General features: G+C 39.1%; 1 protein-coding gene across 17 annotated transcripts in view; it reads left to right on the forward strand.

Moving 5' to 3' along the window:
* The first annotated feature begins 6,124 nt into the window (after positions 1–6,124).
* Positions 6,125–22,905, forward strand: part of Cyld (CYLD lysine 63 deubiquitinase) — a 74,460-nt gene continuing 57,679 nt past the window's right edge. For 5 of the 17 annotated variants that reach the window (XM_046434477.2, XM_046434485.2, XM_046434484.2 and 2 more), the window contains exons 1-5: positions 6,165–6,300; positions 6,824–6,901; positions 13,078–13,730; positions 15,173–15,475; positions 17,698–17,803. In XM_046434477.2, coding sequence (XP_046290433.1) covers positions 13,227–13,730; positions 15,173–15,475; positions 17,698–17,803 — 913 coding nt within the window. In that variant the 5' untranslated portion in view covers positions 6,165–6,300; positions 6,824–6,901; positions 13,078–13,226. Of the gene's footprint in view, positions 6,301–6,463; positions 6,902–13,077; positions 13,731–15,172; positions 15,476–17,697; positions 17,804–22,905 lie in introns of those variants that run through there. The other 12 variants (XM_046434480.2, XM_046434478.2, XM_046434481.2 and 9 more) reach the window with 12 other exon arrangements.

Raw genomic sequence — 22,905 nt, forward strand, 5'->3', positions numbered from 1 at the left:
ACCCTGGGCCCATTCCATGTTGGATTTCTGGCCTCCAGGTTACAAGAGAATATTTGTGTCACCTGAAACCACCAAGTTTGTGACAGTTTGTCACGGCAGCCAGAGGAAACTAATACAGTAGGTTGGTGGCCAGCGGAGGGCAGGCTGTCACCGGACGGGTTTGCATCTTGCACCAGTTCATGAAGAGTTTAGATGGCCATGGTTAGGAAGGTGACCTTGATGTTAGAATAACAGCAAGCCCTGAAGGATTCAGAGCTGGAGAGATGTGACCCAATGACTGTGTAACCAAGACCTTCTTTGCTCTTGATGGAGATGGGACTACAGGAAGAGAAAGTGGGGAGATGGCCTCAGTGTCTTGCAGGTGAGAGGCAGTGGGCCAGCCTGGGGTGTCGGCAGTGGAGGTGGACAGAAGAGAAGGGATTCCAGGCATTCTGGAGGCAGATTCTCAAGTTTCTTATGGGTAGACTGGATGAGAGAGCTCGGGGGAAGGCAAGGGTCCAGGGTGCCTCCTAGATATCTGCCTTGAGTACCTAAGGACTGGGATCAATAGAAAACAAATTTAGAAGGGGAAAGAACTTCTGTTCTGGATTGCCAAGATTGAGATGCTTAAGTAGAAGAAGTCAAGTGGCGTCCAGGTAAAGGGTAAGGGTGGTACTGAAATCTTGGTATATTAACTTTGAAAAATCTAGCAGCTATCATCAAGAGTATTCTGGGCCTGTGTAGGTAAACAGTGAACTAGGATTCTTTTTTAAAAAAATATTTTTTAATTGTTGATAGACCTTTATTTATTGATTGATTTACATGTGGTGCTGCAAATCGAACCCAGTGCCTCACACATACCAGGTAAGTGAGCTACTGCTGAGCCCCAGCCCCAGCCCCTAGGATTCTTAATCTTAAGGTTCTCTGATAAGGAAGCTACCTGAATGAGCTGTGATTGTGGCTGGTGGCTTATCCAGGAGAGACAGATCCCAGATTTATGACTAAGAATATTTATTTCCTCTGTGCAGAAAAACAAGGTATTTGTGCATGAGAATTTTCAAAAGAGCCTCAGACTTTAATTATATTTACCATCATCCTGGAATACAAAAGTGTCAATCTGAGTGTTTCTGCTAGTCCCCAGTCCTCTTAATAATGCCAAAAACAGGATGCTGGAATGAACACACCCCACTGAAATGTGAAATGAGAACAGAGCGTTGTTCCTCGTTGTACCAATGTATCTTCCAGCCTCTCTCCCACTCAGATGACTGGTCCAGGCCAGGGGGTGAAGCGCACAGGAATCACCCTGGCAGTGCCCATGTATGAGGGCACCTGTATCCTTGGGCCCTGGATAGTATTACAGGTGAACGGTAAGGTGACCCAGGACACTGGGACTGACCTGAACAATTTCCCCTTGGAGAGCTGCATTTGACTACAGCTGTGCAAACTAGAAATATAAGATCTTTGTCTTTGCTTAGTGCCAAACTATCATCAGTTCCAGAACCATCCACCAATCCAATCCTCTGAGCCCCGACGGTCCCCCATCACTCTCCCTGAAAACCCTCTCAGGAGCTCCGCATCGTGTTCTATTTGGAACACCTCCTTTCGTGACATCTAGAGTTCCATATTCCTTCCCACCCCTGCTTCTTCCCGGCTTTCCCCTAGGAAACAAGGACCCCTTGAGAACCCCTTTTGCCTGGATTCTTTCTTTCTTACATTGATTTCCTGGATTCTTGCAGCAGTGTCTTGCAGGGTTTCCCTTTCTCTGCTTCCATACCCTTGTCCGTGTCTGGTCCCTCTTAGGGATGTCCTCTTCCCCTAGACAGTGCTGTGGCTTGCTCCATTTCCTCCGGACCTTTGTTCAGATACCTCCTCATTGAGGGAGTCCTTCCCTGAACCATCTGTCTATGCTCAGCCATTCCTTTCTCCCCCAGCCTGTGTAATGGTGTACTACTGGGTGTACATTTGTTTCTTCCTTTGTGCTATAGTTTAGATTTTTTTGGGGGGGTGGGGTACTGGGCATTAAACTCAGAGGCACTCAACCCCTGAGCCGCATCTCCAGCCCTATCTTGTATTTTATTTAGAAACAGAGTCTCACTGAGTTGCTTAGGACCTCACCAAATTGCTGGCTTTGAACTTGTGATCCATAGTTTGGATCTTGACTGTCTCCCAAAGGCTTGTGTGTTAAGGGCTTGGAGATCAGCTTTGTGCCATTGGGAGGGGGTGGGTCCTTTAGGAGGTGGGGCTTAGTGGAAGGAAGTTAGGTCACTCAGGGGCATGGCCTTGAAGAGGATATTTGGATCCTAGCCCTTCCTTCCCCCTGCTCTCTCTTTCTCTCTCTGGCTGCCATGAGGTGAACAGGACTCTTCTGCCACATGCTCCTACCATGATGTACTTTGCTGCCACAGGCCCAAATCAACAGGGACAAGTGACCATAGACTGAAACCTCTGAAATCATAAACCAAAATAAACCCTTCCTCCTTATGAGTTGATTTTTCTCAGGTATTTTCTTGCAGTTAAAGAAAGCTGACTAATGACACTTCCCCTGGAATACCAGCTCCTTGAGAACAGGAACAATACTCACTGCAGTGTATTCAGAGTCTATAAAGGTGCCCAGCCTTAGTAGGCGCTCAATAAATATTTGTTAACTAGATGAAGGATTCACCCTACTTAAAGGGAACAGAAAACTGAAGTTGAGACAGGTTGTAAGAATGACCCCACCTCCACTCCCTTGACACTGCTAATGCCTCCTTGCTGTGGAGGAAGGTTCTGCTGGACATGAGGCCAATCCTATTGCACCAACTGTCTGAGATTACAGTTGTAGCATAAAGTTCTCAATGGTGAGCATTAAGCTTTTCTCCTCTCTGTGTTTTTAAATCATACCCAGAAATCATTTGTCACTGATATAAAAAAATAGCTCAAAAAAGGAGAGCATAGGTTTATAGTTCAGCTGGATTAGTTTAAAGGTGATTAAAATAATCCCTTTTATCTCATCATAAAGAGGTTGTAGGTGACCAGAGTAAAAGCCTCCAGGCAGAATGCTCAGTTGCACCAGAGTTTCTCCTCCTTGAAGGATAAGCACATCTCTGAGATGGAGGTCTCCCAACTCCTCATCCAGGGATCAAGACAGGTCACTGGGCTACTATGGAGAAAACACTGGTACCCTATCCTTACCTGTGTGGACGCCTGGTCCAGGTCGCCCCTTGGCTCAGAGCTCATTCTGAATGCCCGTGTGCACAGGGGTGGTGGGAAAATGACTGGAACCATGGGAGGCCGGATGAGTGGTTGGAAGTTCCCGTTTACTGAGGTGGGGACAGCAGTGGGACTGCAGCAGGTGTGGGGACTATCACCTGATCACTTTTGGTGATGGTGAGTGGAGAGGTGGAGTAGTGCGTGAAATAAGAAGTGAACAAGGAATCTGATGAGGCTGGAAGGAGAAGGAGCCTGTGGCAGCCACTAGGAAGCCTGGGACAGGACCTGATCAATAACCTCAGCCAGTGCTATGGAGAGGGCTTCTGTGAGTCTGACCATCTGTGACATCAGAGGCTCCTGCTAGGCTCTGGAATTTACCAGCTTCCTTAACCTTTTTGCTGCCCTGCCTTGCTCTGCCTCTTTCAGTTCCTTCAACATGTCACGCACCTTTCAGTTCCCTCTGTGTGCAGTGCTTACCCTCACCTTCAACCGTGGCCATCATTCCTATCTCAGTTAAAGTGGCTTCCTCAAACAGGCCGTCCCTGAGTGCCCCACCACCCTTCCTGTATGCCCAAAGCAATTCTCCCCCTGAATTTACTAGAACTGTAATTAAGTTGGGTGATTGTGTAATCGGTGGTAAAGTCCACCTTCCTTGTTAGGGGCAGCACTGCGGTGTTGACTGGCTCCTGTTCAGTAACTCAACCGCCACTTGCATAAACCCAGGGGTCAGGCTGGGTGGAACAGGCTGAGGGGAGGAGTGGAGAGACAGAGGTGATCAGTGGGGACTAGAGCCATCAACAAAGACCCCCCTGATGAGGCTAGACTTTGGCTGGGCCCTATATGAAGGAAGTATTTGGAAGTTAGGATGAACCGTTCAGTTGGTGAATCCATTGAAACAGAGATGAAAGAATCCTGGATGGAATAAGGAAAATCAGCTCTTAACCCATCTCCTGGGTGACTATTGGAAGTTATTTTCCCTCTCTGGACCTTAATACTTCTTCTATAAAAGCAGAGGATGGTTGATAAAGGACTGCAAATAAATAGCACTATGACTCTGTTCTGTCATATCACTCCATGACAGGCCCCTGTGAGTCTGAATACGTGGCTTCAGGATAGTCACCAACATACAGTTCTAAGCAGTCGTTACCCACTGATAGGAGATGGTAGCTGATATAAGCCTGTTTGTCAGGCTTGGCTTGGATGACATCTCTTGGATGAAATCAGGCCCAGATACTGATTCAAAGGACATGTGACAGGAGGGCTGAGCAAGGTATCTGACTACTGCTGGTGGGAAAGAAAGCCCTACCAGTACCAGATGCCACCATCAGAAAGGACATAAAGATGCTCTAGTCCAGGGGTGGCAAACCGAAATGTCTTCAGGGGCTAATAGATAATACAAAAGAGAGAAGTGGTCCAGAGGCATAAAATAGTGTATGGTGAGAGATATGGCAAACTAGAGGAAGAGAGAGCTTGCTTTGTCTGAAAGATTCAAAACCCCTCTCTCTGCTTTCTCTTCTTTTCCATTCTTCTTATTGTTTGGGTCAAGCAAAAACAGCCTTCAGAATGAAATTTTTTCCCAGACAGCCAGACTGACTTATGAGTCTACCAGCTTTATTGGAGAATGTAGATCTAGAGGGCAATGGTGCTGTCTAAGGCCACACGGCAAGCTAGGCTGTAGATGCTCATCATATTGCTCCTGTCTGGGGTGTGCTCACAAAACCTGGGAAACAGGATAAGGGTGTCCTAAGGATAGAGAGGACTGAGGTTTAGGTTTTCAAAAATGTTCATTTCATTCTGAGTGATTATGGAGAGGGAGAGGAGGTAATCTGTTTAGGATCACTTTTAGTAATCACTCATGGCACTTCTTTTATGTACTCATTGGTTTAAATCCCCCAGATCCCCAGAAACATGTCACTTTCCACTGGGGAAATTTGTGTCATGATTAAGAGCGCACACACGCACATCCCTCCCCCTTTCTCAGTATTAATCACCTTCCACCATAATTAGTACTTAAAATGTCAAAGGAGAAGGAATTAATTAATGAGAGTATCCAGTGCAGCAAGGCAGGCTGCAAAGCTCTTGGACTGATTATAAAAAGCATTTCCTTAAATATTTTGAGCACTTTTGGGAATCAGAAGCCTCTCTTTTAATTGAAAGATCCTTAACTACACCCCAAGTCCTGGCTGGTGGCCAGGGGTGCAGGGCTGACTGATGAGGCTAGTGGAAATTCCTTCTTTACCTACCACCCTTAGGAAACCTCTCTGCAAACTGGGGATGGATGGTAACCGAGGTTCAGAAACAGCAGGGATCCCAGGACGCCTCTGAGGGGGTAGTAAGAGTTTTAACCTTTACTGAGCTCCTACTGCGTGCCAGAAACTTTAATATGGCCTTACACAATAGTCTGGTAAGACAACTGATACTCTTCTCTTTATTTTACAGATGAGGAAATTGAGACTCAACGTGGTTGTGAATTCCCCCCTGTCACGCGGCGAATTGAGAGAGCAAAAAATTCACTCTTAGGTGTGACTCTAAAGCTTTGCTCTTTCATGAAATCCTGGAACACTGTTCCCAGCTCTCATCTGGACTGCTTCCCACCCGTTTTGACAGCTAAGGCAGGAGCCAAGACTTGCGTATGGGAGGTGGGGCCGGCAGCCCGGCACCACGCCCTGGCTCTGGCCTCAGCCAATGGTGACGCGGCACCCGCAGCCTTTCGTCCAATCAATCGGGGCTTCCCGCCCCCCCTTCCCGTTCTTCTCCGCCCCTTCTCTCTGCTTTCCCTTTGGTTCCACCGAGCTTGACAGAGCGGAAAGTCCCTTCTGCCGGCGCCGCGCCGACAGCCATTGGAGGAAGGTCTGTCACAGGAAGGCCCAATCAGGACGCACGTAGAAACGCAACTCGGGCTGTGATTGGTTATCGAGGTGGTTGCCCCCTTCGCCCCCGCTTCTCCCCCCCACCCCGGCGGTTCGGAGGCGGGGCAGGTGGGGGCGGGCCCAGGTAGCAGGTTCGGCTGTGCGGGGGGCCCCCCCGCGCGTCGGAGGTAAATACTGGGGCGGTGGGTGTGGAGCGCCGGGGCCGGCCCGGGACACTGGCTCGGGAGGCCAGCCAGGCGGCGACGCCCCGCTGCCCAAAGTGGTGAGTGAGCTGGGGGCCGAACGGCTAACGGCCGCATCCCCCGGGCGCTCCTCCCCGGCCTCAGGGCGCCTCTGGCCGCGGTGGCGACCGTCGGGCCTCGGCGCTGGCCCGTTAGCTGCCCCGGCCAGCCCGAGACAGCCGGGCCCACGGGGTGCTGAGCCCGCTGACGTCAGCCCGGGCTCCCCGCCACCCACCCCCAGCCTTCCCGGAGGGCTCCCGAGTCGTGGGAGCGTGGTCGCCGCCGCCGGGACCTGGGGAGAGGAGAGGGCTTGGAGTGGGAGCAGCGCAGGACTCAGACTCCCTCTTTGGACTCCTCCCCATTTACAGACGAGGAAACTGAGGCACGGGCCTCTGGCTGGCTCCCTAAGGCCCTAGTTGGCCCCGAGAGCCCCGGGTTTTAATATCTCACGTCCGTGCTGTGGGGCGTATGGATCTGTGGTATTGGGGGTATTTGTAGCTTGGGTCCAGGAAGAGCAGTGGGGATTCTGGCCTCGTTAATGGCGTGTCCTGCGTTTTCTTTCAGTTTTTGCCTTTCCAGGGTGAGGATGGTTTTGCACAACTCGGAGTTCTTTAGTTGAAAGCTTGTGCCCTGTTGAGACAGGTATAATTTCTTCCTGTTTTTCTTTGGATGGTTTTATTAAGGTTCTCTGGGGGGGGGGGGCGAAATCGTGAAGTCTTGAAGGAAGATGGTGTTCTTGAGTTTGGTGCTCAGCTGGGTCAGCTGCCAGGTTATTCATGTACTTGGCATCTTTTTCTATTCCACCCCTTGGCATTTGCATGTTTTAGGATGGTTGTCATCTTTCAGCCACCAAGCCTGTAGCCTTGCAGTCTCCCAGCCTCCACCATCCTTTCCACCTCCCTCTTCCTGATTTTCCCTGAAAAGTTGTGTCCTTAGCTAAGGAGCATTCATACCTTCCTTTTGAATTGGGGATAATTATGGATCTTAATAACATTGTTCATTTTGCAATCATTGGCTTTCAGAGAAAAACCCAGGCCTCAAGAGGGTGTGCATTCAAGTGTCGATTTCTTATGCACCCCCTCATGCCCTGATAGGTTGAATGGCTCTAAGAATTTAGCCTGCAGGTCCCCACTGGGTAGTGGGTGGATTTAAACTAGAACAGTACAAAGACAAAGTGATTTGCTGAAATTTTTATTTAAGTTCATATGCTCTGAATGTTAATATTGCCTAGAACATTTTCTTAATGTTCTGCTGCAAAAATATAAGGCGTTCTTACAAATAAGCTTGTTTTGGGTGGTAACTTTGGTGACAAGCTGATAAGGCAAGGGCACTTGTTATATAAAAGAAAGACCAGCAGCAATGGTTTCTGTGGTCTGGCATGCCTAAGCTGTGGTTCCCATTTGATTTAAGGAAGAAGAGAGAAGGGAGTGTTTACACTATTCACTGTTTGTTCCTGATTTTTACAGTATGATCTTAAATTTGTTGGGAGATTTTAATATCGATGCAGAGTTTAAGAGCGTCATATGTGGTGTGCGGTTCTTGGAAGCTGGTTTCAAATGAACCTCAAAACAACTTGTTTCATAATTGTGAAAATCACCTTATTTGTTTCTACCTTATTTGTAACAATGAAGTGGAGTAAAAGTTGATCTTGACTTCCCTTATCTAGAGAATTAGTGATGTTCTAGACCAAAAAAATCACTAAGTGGTCCAACTCTTGAATGTTTTTCTTTTGTTTAACCTGAAGAAGCTTTGAATAATTAAACAGTTAGGTTGAGGAAATGGCATTTTGGCTTGAACTCTTATCACTTTGTCTGGGCCCTGGAGGTTCAGAGATGAAGGAATTGGGGAATTCACATTTTGGGAGTTCAGTGGCTAGGTTTAATTCTAGTGAGACAGCAGTGTTCCTTGTCCTTATGACTTGAATATTCAGATGCAAGAGTCAGATGTTTTTTGTAACCTTGTAAGACCCACCTGTTTTAGGGACTGTGTGCTTGTGTCACATATTAATCTATGAGAAAAATTAAAACCAATCAAGTCTTTTTACTGTTCTTGGAATCTCTGCATTTAGGAATATATAAATTCTCTGTTTAGGAACATGACAACTTGTTCCTTTAGTGAGCGTTGTTCTTTCTTAAAATGGTAATCATTGTAGCTACCTAGGAGCATTTGAAAAAGGCTCACATGTCCTCTCTCTCGGGTGTTCATGCTGATCTTCCTATGTCTTTGCCATTTATAATTAAGGGCAGTATTTGATATTCTAATTTGTATTTTGATTTAGATAGCTTCCTGTAGTTTTTGGAACAAACAGGCTATCACAGGAGATGGCAGAGTTCTTGAATTACACCTGTCTCTGTAAGGTTCTTCTGAAAGGTATAACCTGATAACTTGAAAATGCAAATGACATTGTGTCTTCTAGATGGGTTAACCACTGTCAGTTTTATGTAGGTAATGATCATTTGTGCTTATGTGTTGCTCATAGAACTTGATAATTCTTTAATAATTTTATGTAAGACTTATTTCTTGATCATCTCCTTTTCGTTTCATTCATAGGAAATTGACTAATATTTGTGCTTTTCAACCCTCAACTTGGTTTAATGATTTTTGTCTTAATACAGTTAAATGCCCTTCACTATGAATCTAGACCATCAACAAGCTCAGATAACCAGATATGATTTCAAATCTATATGACACTGAGTTGTTACCTTCAGTGTTCTCGAAAGAAAGGCCTTCTGTTCAGCACCGTTTGGGTCTTAAATATACTACTGTATTCCAATTCTTTGATAATCTTCATTCAGTACTTACAGTAATTATCAGAATATTCATGGTCTGGTCACTCAGTTATTGAGCCTGAAATATGATAGTATTTAGATGAGTCATTTTTCTTTATTCACCCTCACAGTGATTCTGCTTATAAAGTATTAAACAAGAGCACACAAATGAAAATTGCACTGCCCCTTCACTTCCCTACCCCATCCCCAATTTTGAGTTTGGCTGTGTTTTTGCCCTGTGTTGCCTTACTGCTTCTGTGACCTTTACTTAAAGGCAGAAGCTGAATAAAATGATATGACTTATTGAAGGCAGTCATCCTATCTCAAATCTTCTGTATTCGTCAGTGTCTAATACAGTACTGTGTGCATCAAAATACTAAACCCACAAGCTAACCTTCTTGAATGACAAAATCTCATTTACAAGTGTGATTTAAATCTTTCCCTTGATTCAGGCAAGGTTTATTGCTTGGCGTTCTTAAACTTTATTTAACTATTGTGCATAGCCTAGTGAAAGAATGTTGGCATTGTATTCGTTACTACAGTAGGAGGGAATATGTATTGGCATATTTCTGTTGTAATGCTTTTTTTTTTTAAGAGAGAGAGATAGAGGAGAGAGAGAGAGAGAGAGAGAGAGAGAGAGAGAGAGAGAAATTTTTTAATATTTATTTTTCAGTTTTTCGGCGGACACAACATCTTTCTTTGTATGTGGTGCTGAGGATCGAACCCGGGCCTCATGCATGCCAGGCGAGCACGCTACCGCTTGAGCCACATACCAGCCCCTGTTGTAATACTTATGTAGTATTTTGAGAATATCAATGATCATCATGTATACCTTTAGGCCAGAGCCTTAATAAGCTTTCCCATTCAACTTTCTCTGTCATTTGCAATAATGATAATCAATTTTTTAATACTATAGTTTCAAACCTTTTCTTAATGTATTTTTTCTAAAAGAGGAAAGGCACATGCTTTTTATTTTTGGATAATGTGTTTTGAATATTTTATAACTTTTGCTTTGACTCTTCTAATTGTCTGCTATGCTGTTATTTAGTCTAAGTTCATACCCACTTGTGCTATTGCAAGTTAGCAAAAAAGTTACCACTTCTTGTGTAGTTTGCTTTAAAAAATGGTCCTTGAAAACTACTTTTGCCCTCAACTTTTTAATAAACTGAGTAGTCATGTCAATTTTTATTGGGGACGCTCTTAAATGATTTGCAAATATCAATTTTATAATCAAATTGATTTAAAATATAGTGTTCTCATTCATTACATATAATAATTTATTTTGCTTTGATTTTTTTGGCACGGATGGTTTTTATTTTAAATTGTGACATGAATTTTTTTAAGCTAAGAGACTCAAATTAATTGGAGTTATTGGCATATAAGTGAAAAGATCAGAGGAAGTTTCTGATTTTAATATTTGAAGGTAACCATTTTTAGAAATTAAAAAAGTATTTCTTTTGAAAATAGAATTGACTTATCTTTTAAAAAAATTTAACACCCCTCTCCCCCCCCACACACACAATTTAAGTACATTTTTAAAAAATATTTATTTATTTTTTTTTAGTTTTCGGCAGACACAACATCTTTGTTTGTATGTGGTGCTGAGGATCGAACCCGGGCCGCACGCATTCTAGGCGAGCGCACTACCACTTGAGCCACATCCCCAGCCCTCATGGCTCACTTTTAAAAATTATATATATATATATATATATATATATATATATATATATATATATATAATTTTTTTAGTTGCCAATGGATTTTTTACTTTATTTGTTCATTCATATGTGGTGCTGAGGATCGAACCCAGGCCTCACGCATGCCAGGCAAGCGCGCTACCGCTTGAGCCACATCCCCAGCCCCTTAAATACATTTTTAAAAGAACCAGAACAATAGCTCACTACTTTGGAGGTGCTTTTTGGCTACTTTAACCTTCTAAGAGCAATCAAAATAATATCTCTGCAATAAAACCTGTGCATTTTACTCCTAAAGATCCTTTCAGAATTTGTGTATTCTTTTTGTTTTTGGTGCTTTTTTTTTTAACATACAGACATATCTCATCATCTGGCTTCTCAGAACTGATGAGAAGCAGTGAGTTGGAAAGTAACAAGGCTGTAAAAGGAGTCAAATGTGTACTACAGGAAACCACAGAAAATGGCTGATTCCAAGAGAGAACTATAGATCTATAGAAAGCGAGCAAGTGGGCACAGAAGTATGATGTTGATGTAGAGCCTTTTAACAAAGTAACAAACAGCCTTCCATATTGAGAGTCACACACAATAATTTATATTTCTAATGACGATTCACTGGTCAAGAAAAAAAAAACCAATTTCCTTGTTGAAAAGTGCTGACATTTTAAAAGCAATTTAGTGAAAACAAGCCAACACTTCATTTTGGTACTCTAAAGGCATAGAGACAAATAAAGGGGATGGATAGCTGCTTGGGCAGCCCTTTAAGGGATTTTGTTTATGCGGTGCCAATAGTGAGGTGTCCACAGGTATCTTATATAAGTGGCAGATGTAAATTGATTCCATTCCTGCTGAAGTAGACAGTGCCCTCAAGTGGAATTAAAGCAAGTACATTACAAAAGAAGAAGAAAAAAAGAGGAGAACCACTTGATGCCACCTTTGCTTCTGTCTTCACTTTTTGTTGTACATGTGCCACAGTAATTTTGATGTGACGGGGCACTAGCCTTTTACTTGTCCTGGATAACCTACAAGTCTCATTTTGACTTAGAGAGGGACAGACGTGCAAAAACTTCACCAGGATGAAGTACTGCATTACTTAACAATGCTTTCTAAAAGAAATGTTACTCTGTATATAGATTGTTTCACTGTGAAATGATTAAACTTAAATTGGTTCTTTAGTTTTAGGAGCATTTATTTTTTAATTGCAAGAATAAAATGGAGAAATTCAATAGTGCTATCAATTGCTGCTGTTAGCCAGAATAATGGAAATAGACACCTCCATCTCAAAGGAGGATGAAATAAGTACTGTATTTAGAAACCAAATAGCCACATTATTTATGTGACAGAGAATAGGAACTGTTGTTTTCAGCAAAATAATTCAAATAAGGAAATACAGTCCTCAGTTTGAATTAATGAAATTATGTAGTTTTTAACCATTAGTTAAAGTAGATTTGAGAAGGAGTCTTTTTAATTGTGAAAGATGGTTATCTTTGTAAAATTTTAAATGAAAATTTGAAGTCAAAGAAGAAATCCTTGTATGATTGTGGCAAAAAACACTTCATATTTGATAGAAACTTCTGCAATTCAATATCATTATAGTGCAATTTTATCTCTTTGTTATATAGTACAAATTTTGATGCTACAGAATTTATTTTTAAGATAGTTTTAATATAATAAAACTATAATATCTGTTATTTGGGACTGTGAGAAATAAAATGATGACTATGATTAAAATGATTAGCATTTGCTTGCCTAAGAACAAAATGTACAAGATTAAGGAAATGAAATTGAGTCAGAGGTAAAATGTTCCATTATCAAAATAGAGCATGCACATAAGAGAATTGTGGTTGAAGTTTCAGAATGTGATATATTTTTATTGATAAAAGATGGTCAGTACTAGAATGTATAACTTTTAATTTAAACTGTGTATTCAGAAATGAGAGCCATTTATTTATTTATTTATTTATTGTGTGTTTTGCTCAAAAAGGCAGCTTATCCTTTTAAGTTAGGCAGAATCCATTAAAAATGTTACCTTTTAAAGTGTAAAAATTCAGAATACGTATATGAGGCTAACCTTTAAAATTTTGGCTAGAATTTGATTTTATAAATTTTAGAGCCTTGGAAATAATCATTATTGAATTATTTTTGAAGGTACTTTACAATTATATTTCCTTAAATATGCAGCTATAGTAGATACCAATATATATGTCTTTTAGCTATTTTTGGAGATTGTTCATTTGTGTGTGTGTGTGTGTGTGTGTGTGTGTTAGTCAGATGAGACTTTAAAGCCTTTGATTTTAATTAGTTTAAATTCATTTTAATTTCTGGAGAATGAAATCTATTTATTTTGCTTGTTCACTAGGCATTTTGATTTGCTGTCTTTTTACAGCATGGACACCAAATTGCTAAACACATACTTTGGGACTGCCAGTGAATTTATCTTTTGCGATTTTATGACAAACTTACTAGTGGTTCATTTTTTTGAGTTCATGTTCTGAAGTTACTATCACAATGAGTTCAGGCTTATGGAGCCAAGAAAAAGTTACTTCGCCCTACTGGGAAGAGCGGATTTTTTATTTGCTTCTCCAAGAATGCAGTGTCACAGACAAACAGACACAGAAGCTCCTTAAAGTACCAAAGGGGAGCATAGGACAGTATATCCAAGACCGCTCTGTGGGGCACTCAAGGGTTCCTTCTGCAAAAGCCAAGAAAAATCAGATTGGATTAAAAATTCTAGAGCAACCTCATGCAGTTCTCTTTGTTGATGAAAAGGATGTTGTAGAAATAAACGAAAAATTCACAGAGTTACTGTTGGCAATTACCAACTGTGAGGAAAGGCTCAGCCTGTTTAAAAACAGAAGCCGGCTGAGTAAAGGCCTCCAGGTGGACGTGGGCTGCCCTGTGAAAGTACAGCTGAGGTCTGGGGAAGAGAAGTTCCCAGGAGTCGTGCGCTTCAGAGGACCCTTGCTAGCAGAGAGGACAGTGTCAGGCATATTCTTTGGAGTAGAATTGCTGGTAAGTTTGATTTTAGTGGGCTGCATGTGTATGTTTGTGTGTCTGTATGTATTTGTATGCATATATATGTTTTTACTCCTTTAAGCACAAAGTAAGTTTTCCTAGAAGTGTTCTCTGATTTTTTAAAAAAATATTTATTTTTTAGTTATAGGTGGACACAATATCTTTATTTTATTTTTTTGTGGTGCTGAGGATCGAACCTGGTGCCTCATGCATCTTAGGCGAGCGCTATACCTCTGAGCCACAACCCCAGCCCAGTGTTCTCTGATTTTAATATTCACTGGATTACTTTATTTTTTTGTTCTTGTGGTGCTGGGAATTTAACCTAGGATCTCATGTATGCAAGGCAAGTGCTCTACCATGGAGCTATGCCCCCAGCCCCAGGACTAATTTTTAATGATGAATTGAGATAATGTAGATGATGCTTGGAAACTTGGAAACTGTATATGACAATATGATCATAATTATAGACTTTCTATATCTTTGAGATTTTAACATTATTTATATTAAAATTAACTTCAATTGTAATTAATCATTTTAAAGTATGTTAATTATCTTGTGACATTATCATCTACAGGTTTCTCAGTTCTTCTTAATGTGTGCTACTAAATAATGACAATTTAGATATAAGATTTTTTAATAAGTTGCAGCAATTTAAACTTGCTTACAGTTGTCCCTGATAATAACTGTGAGAATTATTTTGGAATTTATTTTTATTGGACAGAAACCTAATGACTCTGTGAATGTTTTCAAACTTAATTTTCAAGAACTTAAATATCAATGTCATTTTGATATTCTTGTGAATAAAATTTCATGCCTTATTTGCTTCTTTTTAAATTTTTTAATTTGTTCTAGTTATTTATACATGACAGTATAAATGCATTCACATTTTGCCCTATTTGCTTCTTGATTTAATTTTTTAAGTAGTGAAACAGGAATCTGAATGCCAGTTAAGCCATATACTACCTGGATTTCCAGGTTGCTTACTTAGTCAATCTAGGTAACTTCTCTAAATCTGCTTCCTCATCTATATAATGTACATAATTTGTAGTGTCTTTGTGATGTATTGATAGAGGACTTAGCACAGTGGCTATCATATGGTGAGTGATCAATAAATAAACTAATGTTGCTAATAAGGTCAAAATTTCTTTTTATGACAAAACTAATGTTTGAATCACAATGTAGACTCCATTCTAGCTTTTTTCCCAATCCAATTATGATTTGTAATCATCAGGTAATTTTATTTCAGCGTCAGATGTAGCTGCTTACGTTTTAAACATCCTAAGTCCAATAGCAACAGTTAATTTATATTTCTTATTATCTGTGTCATTTAGAATTTTTCCAAATATCTCTGAAATCCCTAGGGTAGATCTTTTTTCCTGTAGATTATCTTCCTATATTTAACTGTCTATCTTAAAAATAATCTCTCTCTTAAAAACTAGGAAGAAGGTCGTGGTCAAGGTTTCACTGATGGGGTGTATCAAGGGAAACAGCTTTTTCAGTGTGATGAAGACTGTGGTGTGTTTGTGGCGCTGGACAAGCTAGAAATCATAGAAGATGATGATAATGGACTGGAAAGTGATTATGCAGGCCCTGTGGACACCATGCAGGTTGAACTTCCCCCTTTGGAAATAAACTCCAGAGTTTCTTTGAAGGTTGGAGAAACTATAGAATCCGGAACAGTTATATTCTGTGATGTTTTGCCAGGAAAAGAGAGCTTAGGATATTTTGTTGGTGTGGACATGGTAAGAAAATTTTGCATTATATTACCATTATGAACATATGTATTAGTTTTATGATTAATTTTGGTACAAATTGAACACTTTAAATGTTTAAAATGTACTAATTTGGTTTACTGTAAAAGACACATTTGAATTCATCTTACTTAAAGAAACATTGAAAAAAGACAGGAATCTGAATATAGAATTACATTTACTCTTTTTCTGATTTGCATAGACTTGAATAGTATCCTTAATTTTTGAATTTGCCTTATTATAGCTATACAGTAGACAAAAAGACAAAAGAAACCTAAAACAACAATAGCAAAAAACCCTGACTCCCCCACCCAACACCAAATACATTATGTGATGTATTTTGAAAAGTTTTTTTTTGAAATATATGTTTTCTTTTTGTAGTATTTTACAAATTTTATTGGCTAGTCTGATTTTTATGGTAATATAAAAATAATGGTTTATAGGAAATACCTGAGTAGGAAAAAGGCCATGCTTCTTTAGAGGAGAAGACAATTGGAGTACTCTCATAGGAAATCACTCATTAATTTTTTTTTATTGTGGCAAAATGTGTGACAAATAATTTATCTTTTTAGCTGCCTTTAAATGTACAGTTTATTGGCAATAAGTGTATCCTCATTTTACCATCTTATTCACTTCCAGAACTTTATTACCATTCCAAACTGAAACTCTATACCTATTAAATCAATTGTCTACACTCTCCTTACCACCTGTTAACTGCTCTTCTTTCTTTCTCCACGAATTTACTTGTTTTAGGTACTGCACAGAAGTGGAATCATACTATTTGTCCTTTTGTTTGTATCACTCGTTTGAATGTTACCTTATAATCATAATTGTTAATAATGATACATTCCAGTGTGGCAAGTTGAATTATACCTGTGGCATAAAGAAAATGAGAATAGAAAGGCTGGGAACATTTTTATCATAGATGGGAAATATGGGCAAATTTTTGTTAGGTACAAAGAATGAGATTCATGCAGGATTACAAAACCTGAGGATGAATTAGGAGAGGATGTGAGTAATAGACTCTGTACTCACGATGGGACTGTTTTTAGTAGTCATTTGGATGTTTTTAGTAATCTGTATCTGTTCAGGTATGATCTGAATAGGATGGTAGAATGTGAATGTTCTAGCATGAGTGTCTATTTATCTTGTGCTTGGAAATTCTAGGAAATGCTCTTTGATATTCATTAGTTAGTACTAAATAAACATTTGCTGAACTCTTAACTATGTGAAGTTAGAACCAATGTAAAACTTGTGGGTTTCTCAAGATAGCTAACTATAAATAACTTCTTTCAACCATAGTCCTTAAATTTTAATTCAGTATTTTAGAGAAGAAATGGTAGACTGAGTGGAGGAAAGGTGGAGGAAGAGAACACTAGTCACTGGTGTTAGGCTTCAGGTTGTTTGGCCTAGGCCCCAAACTTGGCAAAAGTCACTTAGGCCTTGCCCTCCTTAGATGGTATCTATAGATCATCTGGCTTACCCAGGCCAGGCTGCCTAGAGGTATGTCCTGCCGCTCTTCCTGTTGCTTCTGTCCATCCCCCAGTTAGCTTGTTCAGGTGTTGGTTCCTTGAGAGGAAGGTTATGGCCAATACAACTTTCTTTAATATTTCTATTTCCAGGGTCATTTTAGCACACTGTACACATTGGTGCTCAGGGCAATTGTCTGGCCAATCTATCAGTGTAGCTTCATGAATAGTGCTCTAGTAGTTGGTGCTATTTTGATGTATAATATTAAATAGAAAAATATTCATTTTGGAGAAAATTTTGCAGACCCATATATGACAGAAGAACAATTAAAAATAGACTTTCTGCATACAGAAAAGCAGACAGTAGTTCAAACTGATTTGGTGCTCAGGGAATTATAGGGATAGGTTTCTGGTGAAATAATGTTTTATTAATTATTTTTTTCTATGGAAACACTATCTTTTAAAACCCCAGATGGGTGTTATTCCACAGACTTGTATTTATTGTCCAGCAAAGTATGAAAAAACACTTTCAATTATTTGTTCATCTCTGTGTTTACTATAACTTACTTGTTATTGGTTCTTATTTTCCCAAACAAAAAAGCCTCAGTACTAAGGCAATTATTTCTAATATATATGTATATTTTCTTTGAAGCCAATAGTTAAATTTACCAAAGTAAGATATTTTGGAGGATTCTTTTATGGAAAATAGACTTTCATATTTTATATTATTTGTGTAATTTCTAGGATAACCCTATTGGCAACTGGGATGGAAAATTTGATGGAGTACAGCTTTGTAGTTTTGCAAGTGTGGAAAGTACGATTCTTTTGCACATCAATGATATCATCCCAGGTATGTTTTCTTGATGTTTAATACATTTACAAGCTAGAGTTTCTAACATGTATTTTGTTATGAGAACTTAAATATACACTTCAAGATGCATGTTTTGAATTTTACTTTTATACTATAGAATCTCCTTTCTTACCCCCTAATGAAAACAATAAAAAAAATTTATTTCCAGAAGTATGTGAGTGTGGGGTGACATTTATATATTATTTTTTACTTTTTTATCTTCTGGAGGAAAAATCCCTTTCTGATAATTAGAAGATTCAGGAAACACAATAAACTACAATGTGTTGGAGTAAGATGTTAGTTTAAATTGGAAGCCTTTAAGCAGAAATTGGTTATCTCATCTCATCTAATATAATGTGGAGAAGATTCTTGCTGAAGATCCTTTCTAGTTTTGATGTGGTATCATATCATACTTCATGATTGTAGTCAGAAACAAATTTCTCAACTTTTCATCTTTAAAAAAAAGTCCTAAGAACCTTTATTTTGTCTCAGACACGTAGCAGCTAATGGCAGGGGTCAGGTAATTGAAAGATTCCTAGTGAAGCAACATTAATAGTACCATCCATTCTTGTTCGTAGAATTCCCAGTGATGGGCTAGTGCAGAAAAACTAACAGACAATCAGAGGTGGTGATGTTTTATTGAGCATTCTACCACTATGAATTAAATGTCTGAAAGACTACAGATAGACTATAGACAGGCATGTGCCACTCTGAGTTAGATGACTTATATACTCTTAAATTCTTGACAACTTATAAGGTAGGTCTTAATGATCCCCATTTTGCTGATTAAAAAGATCCCCCCCAAACCTGGAGCTCAAGTATGACTAAGAATGTCTAAGATCAAAGTAAATGCTAGAGCCAGAATTCAAATCCAGGCCTGACTGATTATCAAGCAATGCTCTTTTCTTTTTTAATATATTTTAAAATTTGTTCTAATTAGTTACACATGACAGTAGAACGCATTTTAGCACATCATGCATAAATGGAGTGTAACTTCTCATTCGTCTGGGGGTACATGATGGAGTTACACGGTCATGTGATCATACATGCTCATAGGGTAATAAGGACTAATTCATTCTACTATCTTTCCTACTCCCTGCCCCCTCCCCTCCCTTCAAGCAGTGTTCTTTTCAGCACTTCCCCAACCCCAGTTCTCTGTGTATTCTTTTGATGTGAAGACCTGCTTAGAAAACCATACTTCTCAGTCTCTCATACTTTTTCCATGGAGACTCAGTGTCTCTAATTCTATAAGAGTGGGATTTTTACTGTAGTAAGGATCACAACTGAGCTGGCAAACTAAATTTTTTTTCTTGTAGTATTTTTCTATTATTATTAATTTTGACACTGAACATTTTTTTTTGTTTGTTTCCTACAGGTCATTTTAGGTCCTCGGTTTCTTGTTTTGTAAAAATGAAAAGCTAATACTAGATGAAACTTAAATTTTCTTCTAGCCTATATGGTGTGCTCTTCCTGTTTTCCTGTTGGTGTACAAGTCATAAGTGCTTGTTTTACAAAGTTAGAAAATACTTTATACTTTAGCTTTATCACAAGAGTACATTAATTTCATTGGAGTATGAGAGTCGGATGATAGCTTTGTTTTGATTTTGCTTGGGAAAAGTCTGACATGGCATACTTTGTTTTTCTTGATTTCTTTAAAATTAGCTCTTTATTTCTTGCAAATTAGATTCCTTGCTATTTATTTGTTTCCCTTTGGAAACCATGGTTTATATTCAGAGGAAAGCACACATGTGCTTTATATTTTACTTAGTAATATTGAATTCACTTTTTCATGCCTATTAATAGCATGATAAGTTACGTTTTATGAATTGAAATCCTTTTTATATAACGAATGCTTATTGTTTAAAAAGCAGTACTATAAAAGATCATTCATTCAGTTATTATGAAGCCCTTGCTTAGGCTTCTTTTGGATGTTGGATGTGTAGTAGGAAGCAAAAATTCTTCCCACAGGGAGCTTTCATTCTAGCAAGTGGAGACAGACAATAAATAAGTAAAATATAGATCAATTAGGTGGTGGTGAGGCCGAAGAATTATAACAAGGTTAGGGGAGGAATGGGTTGGGAATGGGATTCTTCTGTTTCATACAGAATGGTCCCAGTGGACCTCTCTAATGTGACATTTGAATTCTTGATATGAAAGAAATTGGAGTGCCAATCATGGTGCGCACATTCATATATCTTTAATTCAGGAGGCCGAGGCAGGAGGATTGCAAGCTCAAACCCAGTTCCAGAAACTTATTGAGGCCATAAGCAACTTATCAAAACCCTGTCTCAAAATAAAATGGACTGGCGATGTGGCTCAGTGGTTAAGTGCCCCTGGATTCAATCCCTGGTGTGTGTGCGCGCACACACACACACACACACACACATTAAAAAAGAAAGAGAGAGAGAGAGAGAGAGAGAGAGAGAGAGAGAGAGAGAGAGAGAGAGAGAGAAAGAAAGAAAGAAAGAAAGAGAAAGAAAGAAAAAAAGAAAAAGAAATTGGGGAGTGAGCATGCAGGTGGATTCCAAGGGGTAGGGCCACGGCCACAGCCAGCCTGGGCAATTTGAGCAATAACAAAGAGTTCCTTGTGATTGCAGCCGACTTTGTGAGGGAGAGACTGACAGCAGAGAGTGAGAGCTGGACAGGTGGGCAGTGGGCTGTGGGGTGGGGTCTTGCCTGTACCCTTGGGGAGATGAAAGCCATATGTGGGTTTTTAGCAAAGGATACTTTGTCTAGTTACATTTTTAAATGACCACTCTGGGGTCCCATCTTAAGAATGGACTATGTGGAAGACAGACACAGGGGAACCCAGAAGGAGACTTATGCAGTTATTCACCTGCGAGATGGTGGTAGCACGGGCTGCTGTAGTCTGACGTCTGATAAAGTGGGTGAGAACTGCGTGGATTTTGGATGTAGTTTGAAGAGAGCTAACAAGATCTGTAGATGCTTTGGGTAGGGGGTGTGAGGGAAATTGACATGAATTCAAGATGATTCCAAGGTTTGGACCCAGCACCTAGAAGGCTATAGAGGCCATATACTGAGGTGGGAAGGACAGCAGGAAGGAGCAGGAGTGTGTGTGTGTGTGTGTGTTTGTTTGTGGGGGTGTTAGGGGTATTGATAGTTCACTCACTGTCACTGTTTCAGATTATATGTTTTTGAAATTAGGATTTTGTTTTGAATATAAAACATACCTATTAAATAATTTGAGTTGAATGTTTCTATTAATATCATAAGAACACTTCTTTAATTCTTTTGTAAGGATGGGTATAGTGCTATTTTTTTATATTTGAAAAACATTTTGTGGAATTTATTTGCAAAAGGGTATGTAAAACATGTATCAATAATAAATAATGAACATTTCTGTAACTTGGCATCCAGGTTAAGAAAGAGGACTTATATGTATGTCAAGAAGTACACATGTATCTTTCTCTCATACTAACAGTATGCCCCTGGGGTAACTGCTGTTTAGATAATTGTTTTGTTAACCACTTCCTAGATTCCTTTACAGTTTTATCATATCTCTATGCCAAAATAATACATTGTTTCATGCTTGTTTTTGAACTTAATATAAATAGAATCATATCTACAATTATTTGCATAATTTACTTAAATTGTATTTTGAGATTACTTTCTGTGGTGAGGGTATTGATAGTTCATTCACTGTCACTGTTTCAAATTATATTTCATTGGGAGGATATCCCACAATATAGTGAACCATTATAATATTAATGTTTGGATTTTGGGTTATTTCCACATTTTCTTCCACACTTGGTACTGATTAAAAATTTTGCCAGTCTTGATAGCTGAGTAATGGTATCTCAAGGTGATTTTAAAATGTAGTTCATTGATTACAATTCCCTATCAAGTTATTGAAACAATTTTAATGAGAAATACATTCACATATCTCAAGTTTTAAAAAGCACAGTAAATTATCTTGTTTCCTTTTTTATCTCTTTAATCCCAATTGCCCTCTCCCTCATCCCTTGCATCCCACAGGTACTGTTTCTTTGTGTGTGTGTGTGTGTGTGTGTGTACACACACACACACACATATACATACATACACACACATATACATACACACACATACATATATTTTCTTATTTCTCATTCTATTTTAATATAAAAAGCATCCTAGGTATTAGGTACTAGTATGCTTTATTCTAATTTCATATTTTAGAGCTCTTTGTATATCTGAATAGAGAGGTTCTTCTTATTTTTTAGAATATGTTTTCTATTGTGTGGAAAAATAATTCCATAATTGATTTAATCAGTTTCCTATTGATGGATATTGTGAAGTGTTTTTAACTTTATACTATTGTAAACAATGCTTCAGTCACTTTGGACGTATGTGTTTCCACATGTGCTGGCATATAGATTCCCATATGTTTGTTTATGATGAAAGGGTGCCTGTTTTTGTATTATTGTAGATATTGTTTTCAGTAATGGATATAAAAATTTATATTTATGCCAGGATATAAATACAAGGGTAACTTATAGCTTTTCTATGGGAGTATGATTGTTAACATTTTTGCAATTCGATAGGTGAAAAATATATTCCTATATAGTTTTAAGTTACATATCTGAGTGATGTTGGACATCTTTTCATATAATGAAGGGCAATTTGTAATTCTCTTTAATTGTTCATTCATATCTGTTGTCAATTTTTATATTGGGCATTGGTCTTTTTTTCTCATTGGTTTCTTTTTGTTAGGGTGGTTCGATTTTGAGATATGAGGTCTAAATGTTCCATTCCTCCATCCTATGTGTCATTTGTCTTTTTAAAAAAATCTATTTGTTTATCTAGTTAACCTTATTTGTTTTTTTGCGTGACAAGATTTACTATTTTAACCATGTTTAAGCGTAGGATTCATTGATGCTTTAAGTACACTTATAAAGTTGCACAACCATCATCACTCTCTACATCCAGACTTTAATCCTCCCAAACAGAAACTCTTTGTCCTTTAAAAAACAACTCCCATTCCTCCCTCCCCTCAGCCTATGTTAACTTCTAATCTCTACCTCTGAATTTCTCAATATTTCTATTCTAGGTACCTTATATAAGTGGAATCATACAATGTTTATTCTTTGAATCTGGCATAT

The sequence above is a fragment of the Marmota monax genome, unplaced genomic scaffold (genome assembly GCF_021218885.2).
Source record: "Marmota monax isolate L192 unplaced genomic scaffold, Marmota_monax_Labrador192_F-V1.1 WCK01_AAM20220418_F8-fsc00024, whole genome shotgun sequence".
Lineage (NCBI taxonomy): Eukaryota > Metazoa > Chordata > Mammalia > Rodentia > Sciuridae > Marmota > Marmota monax.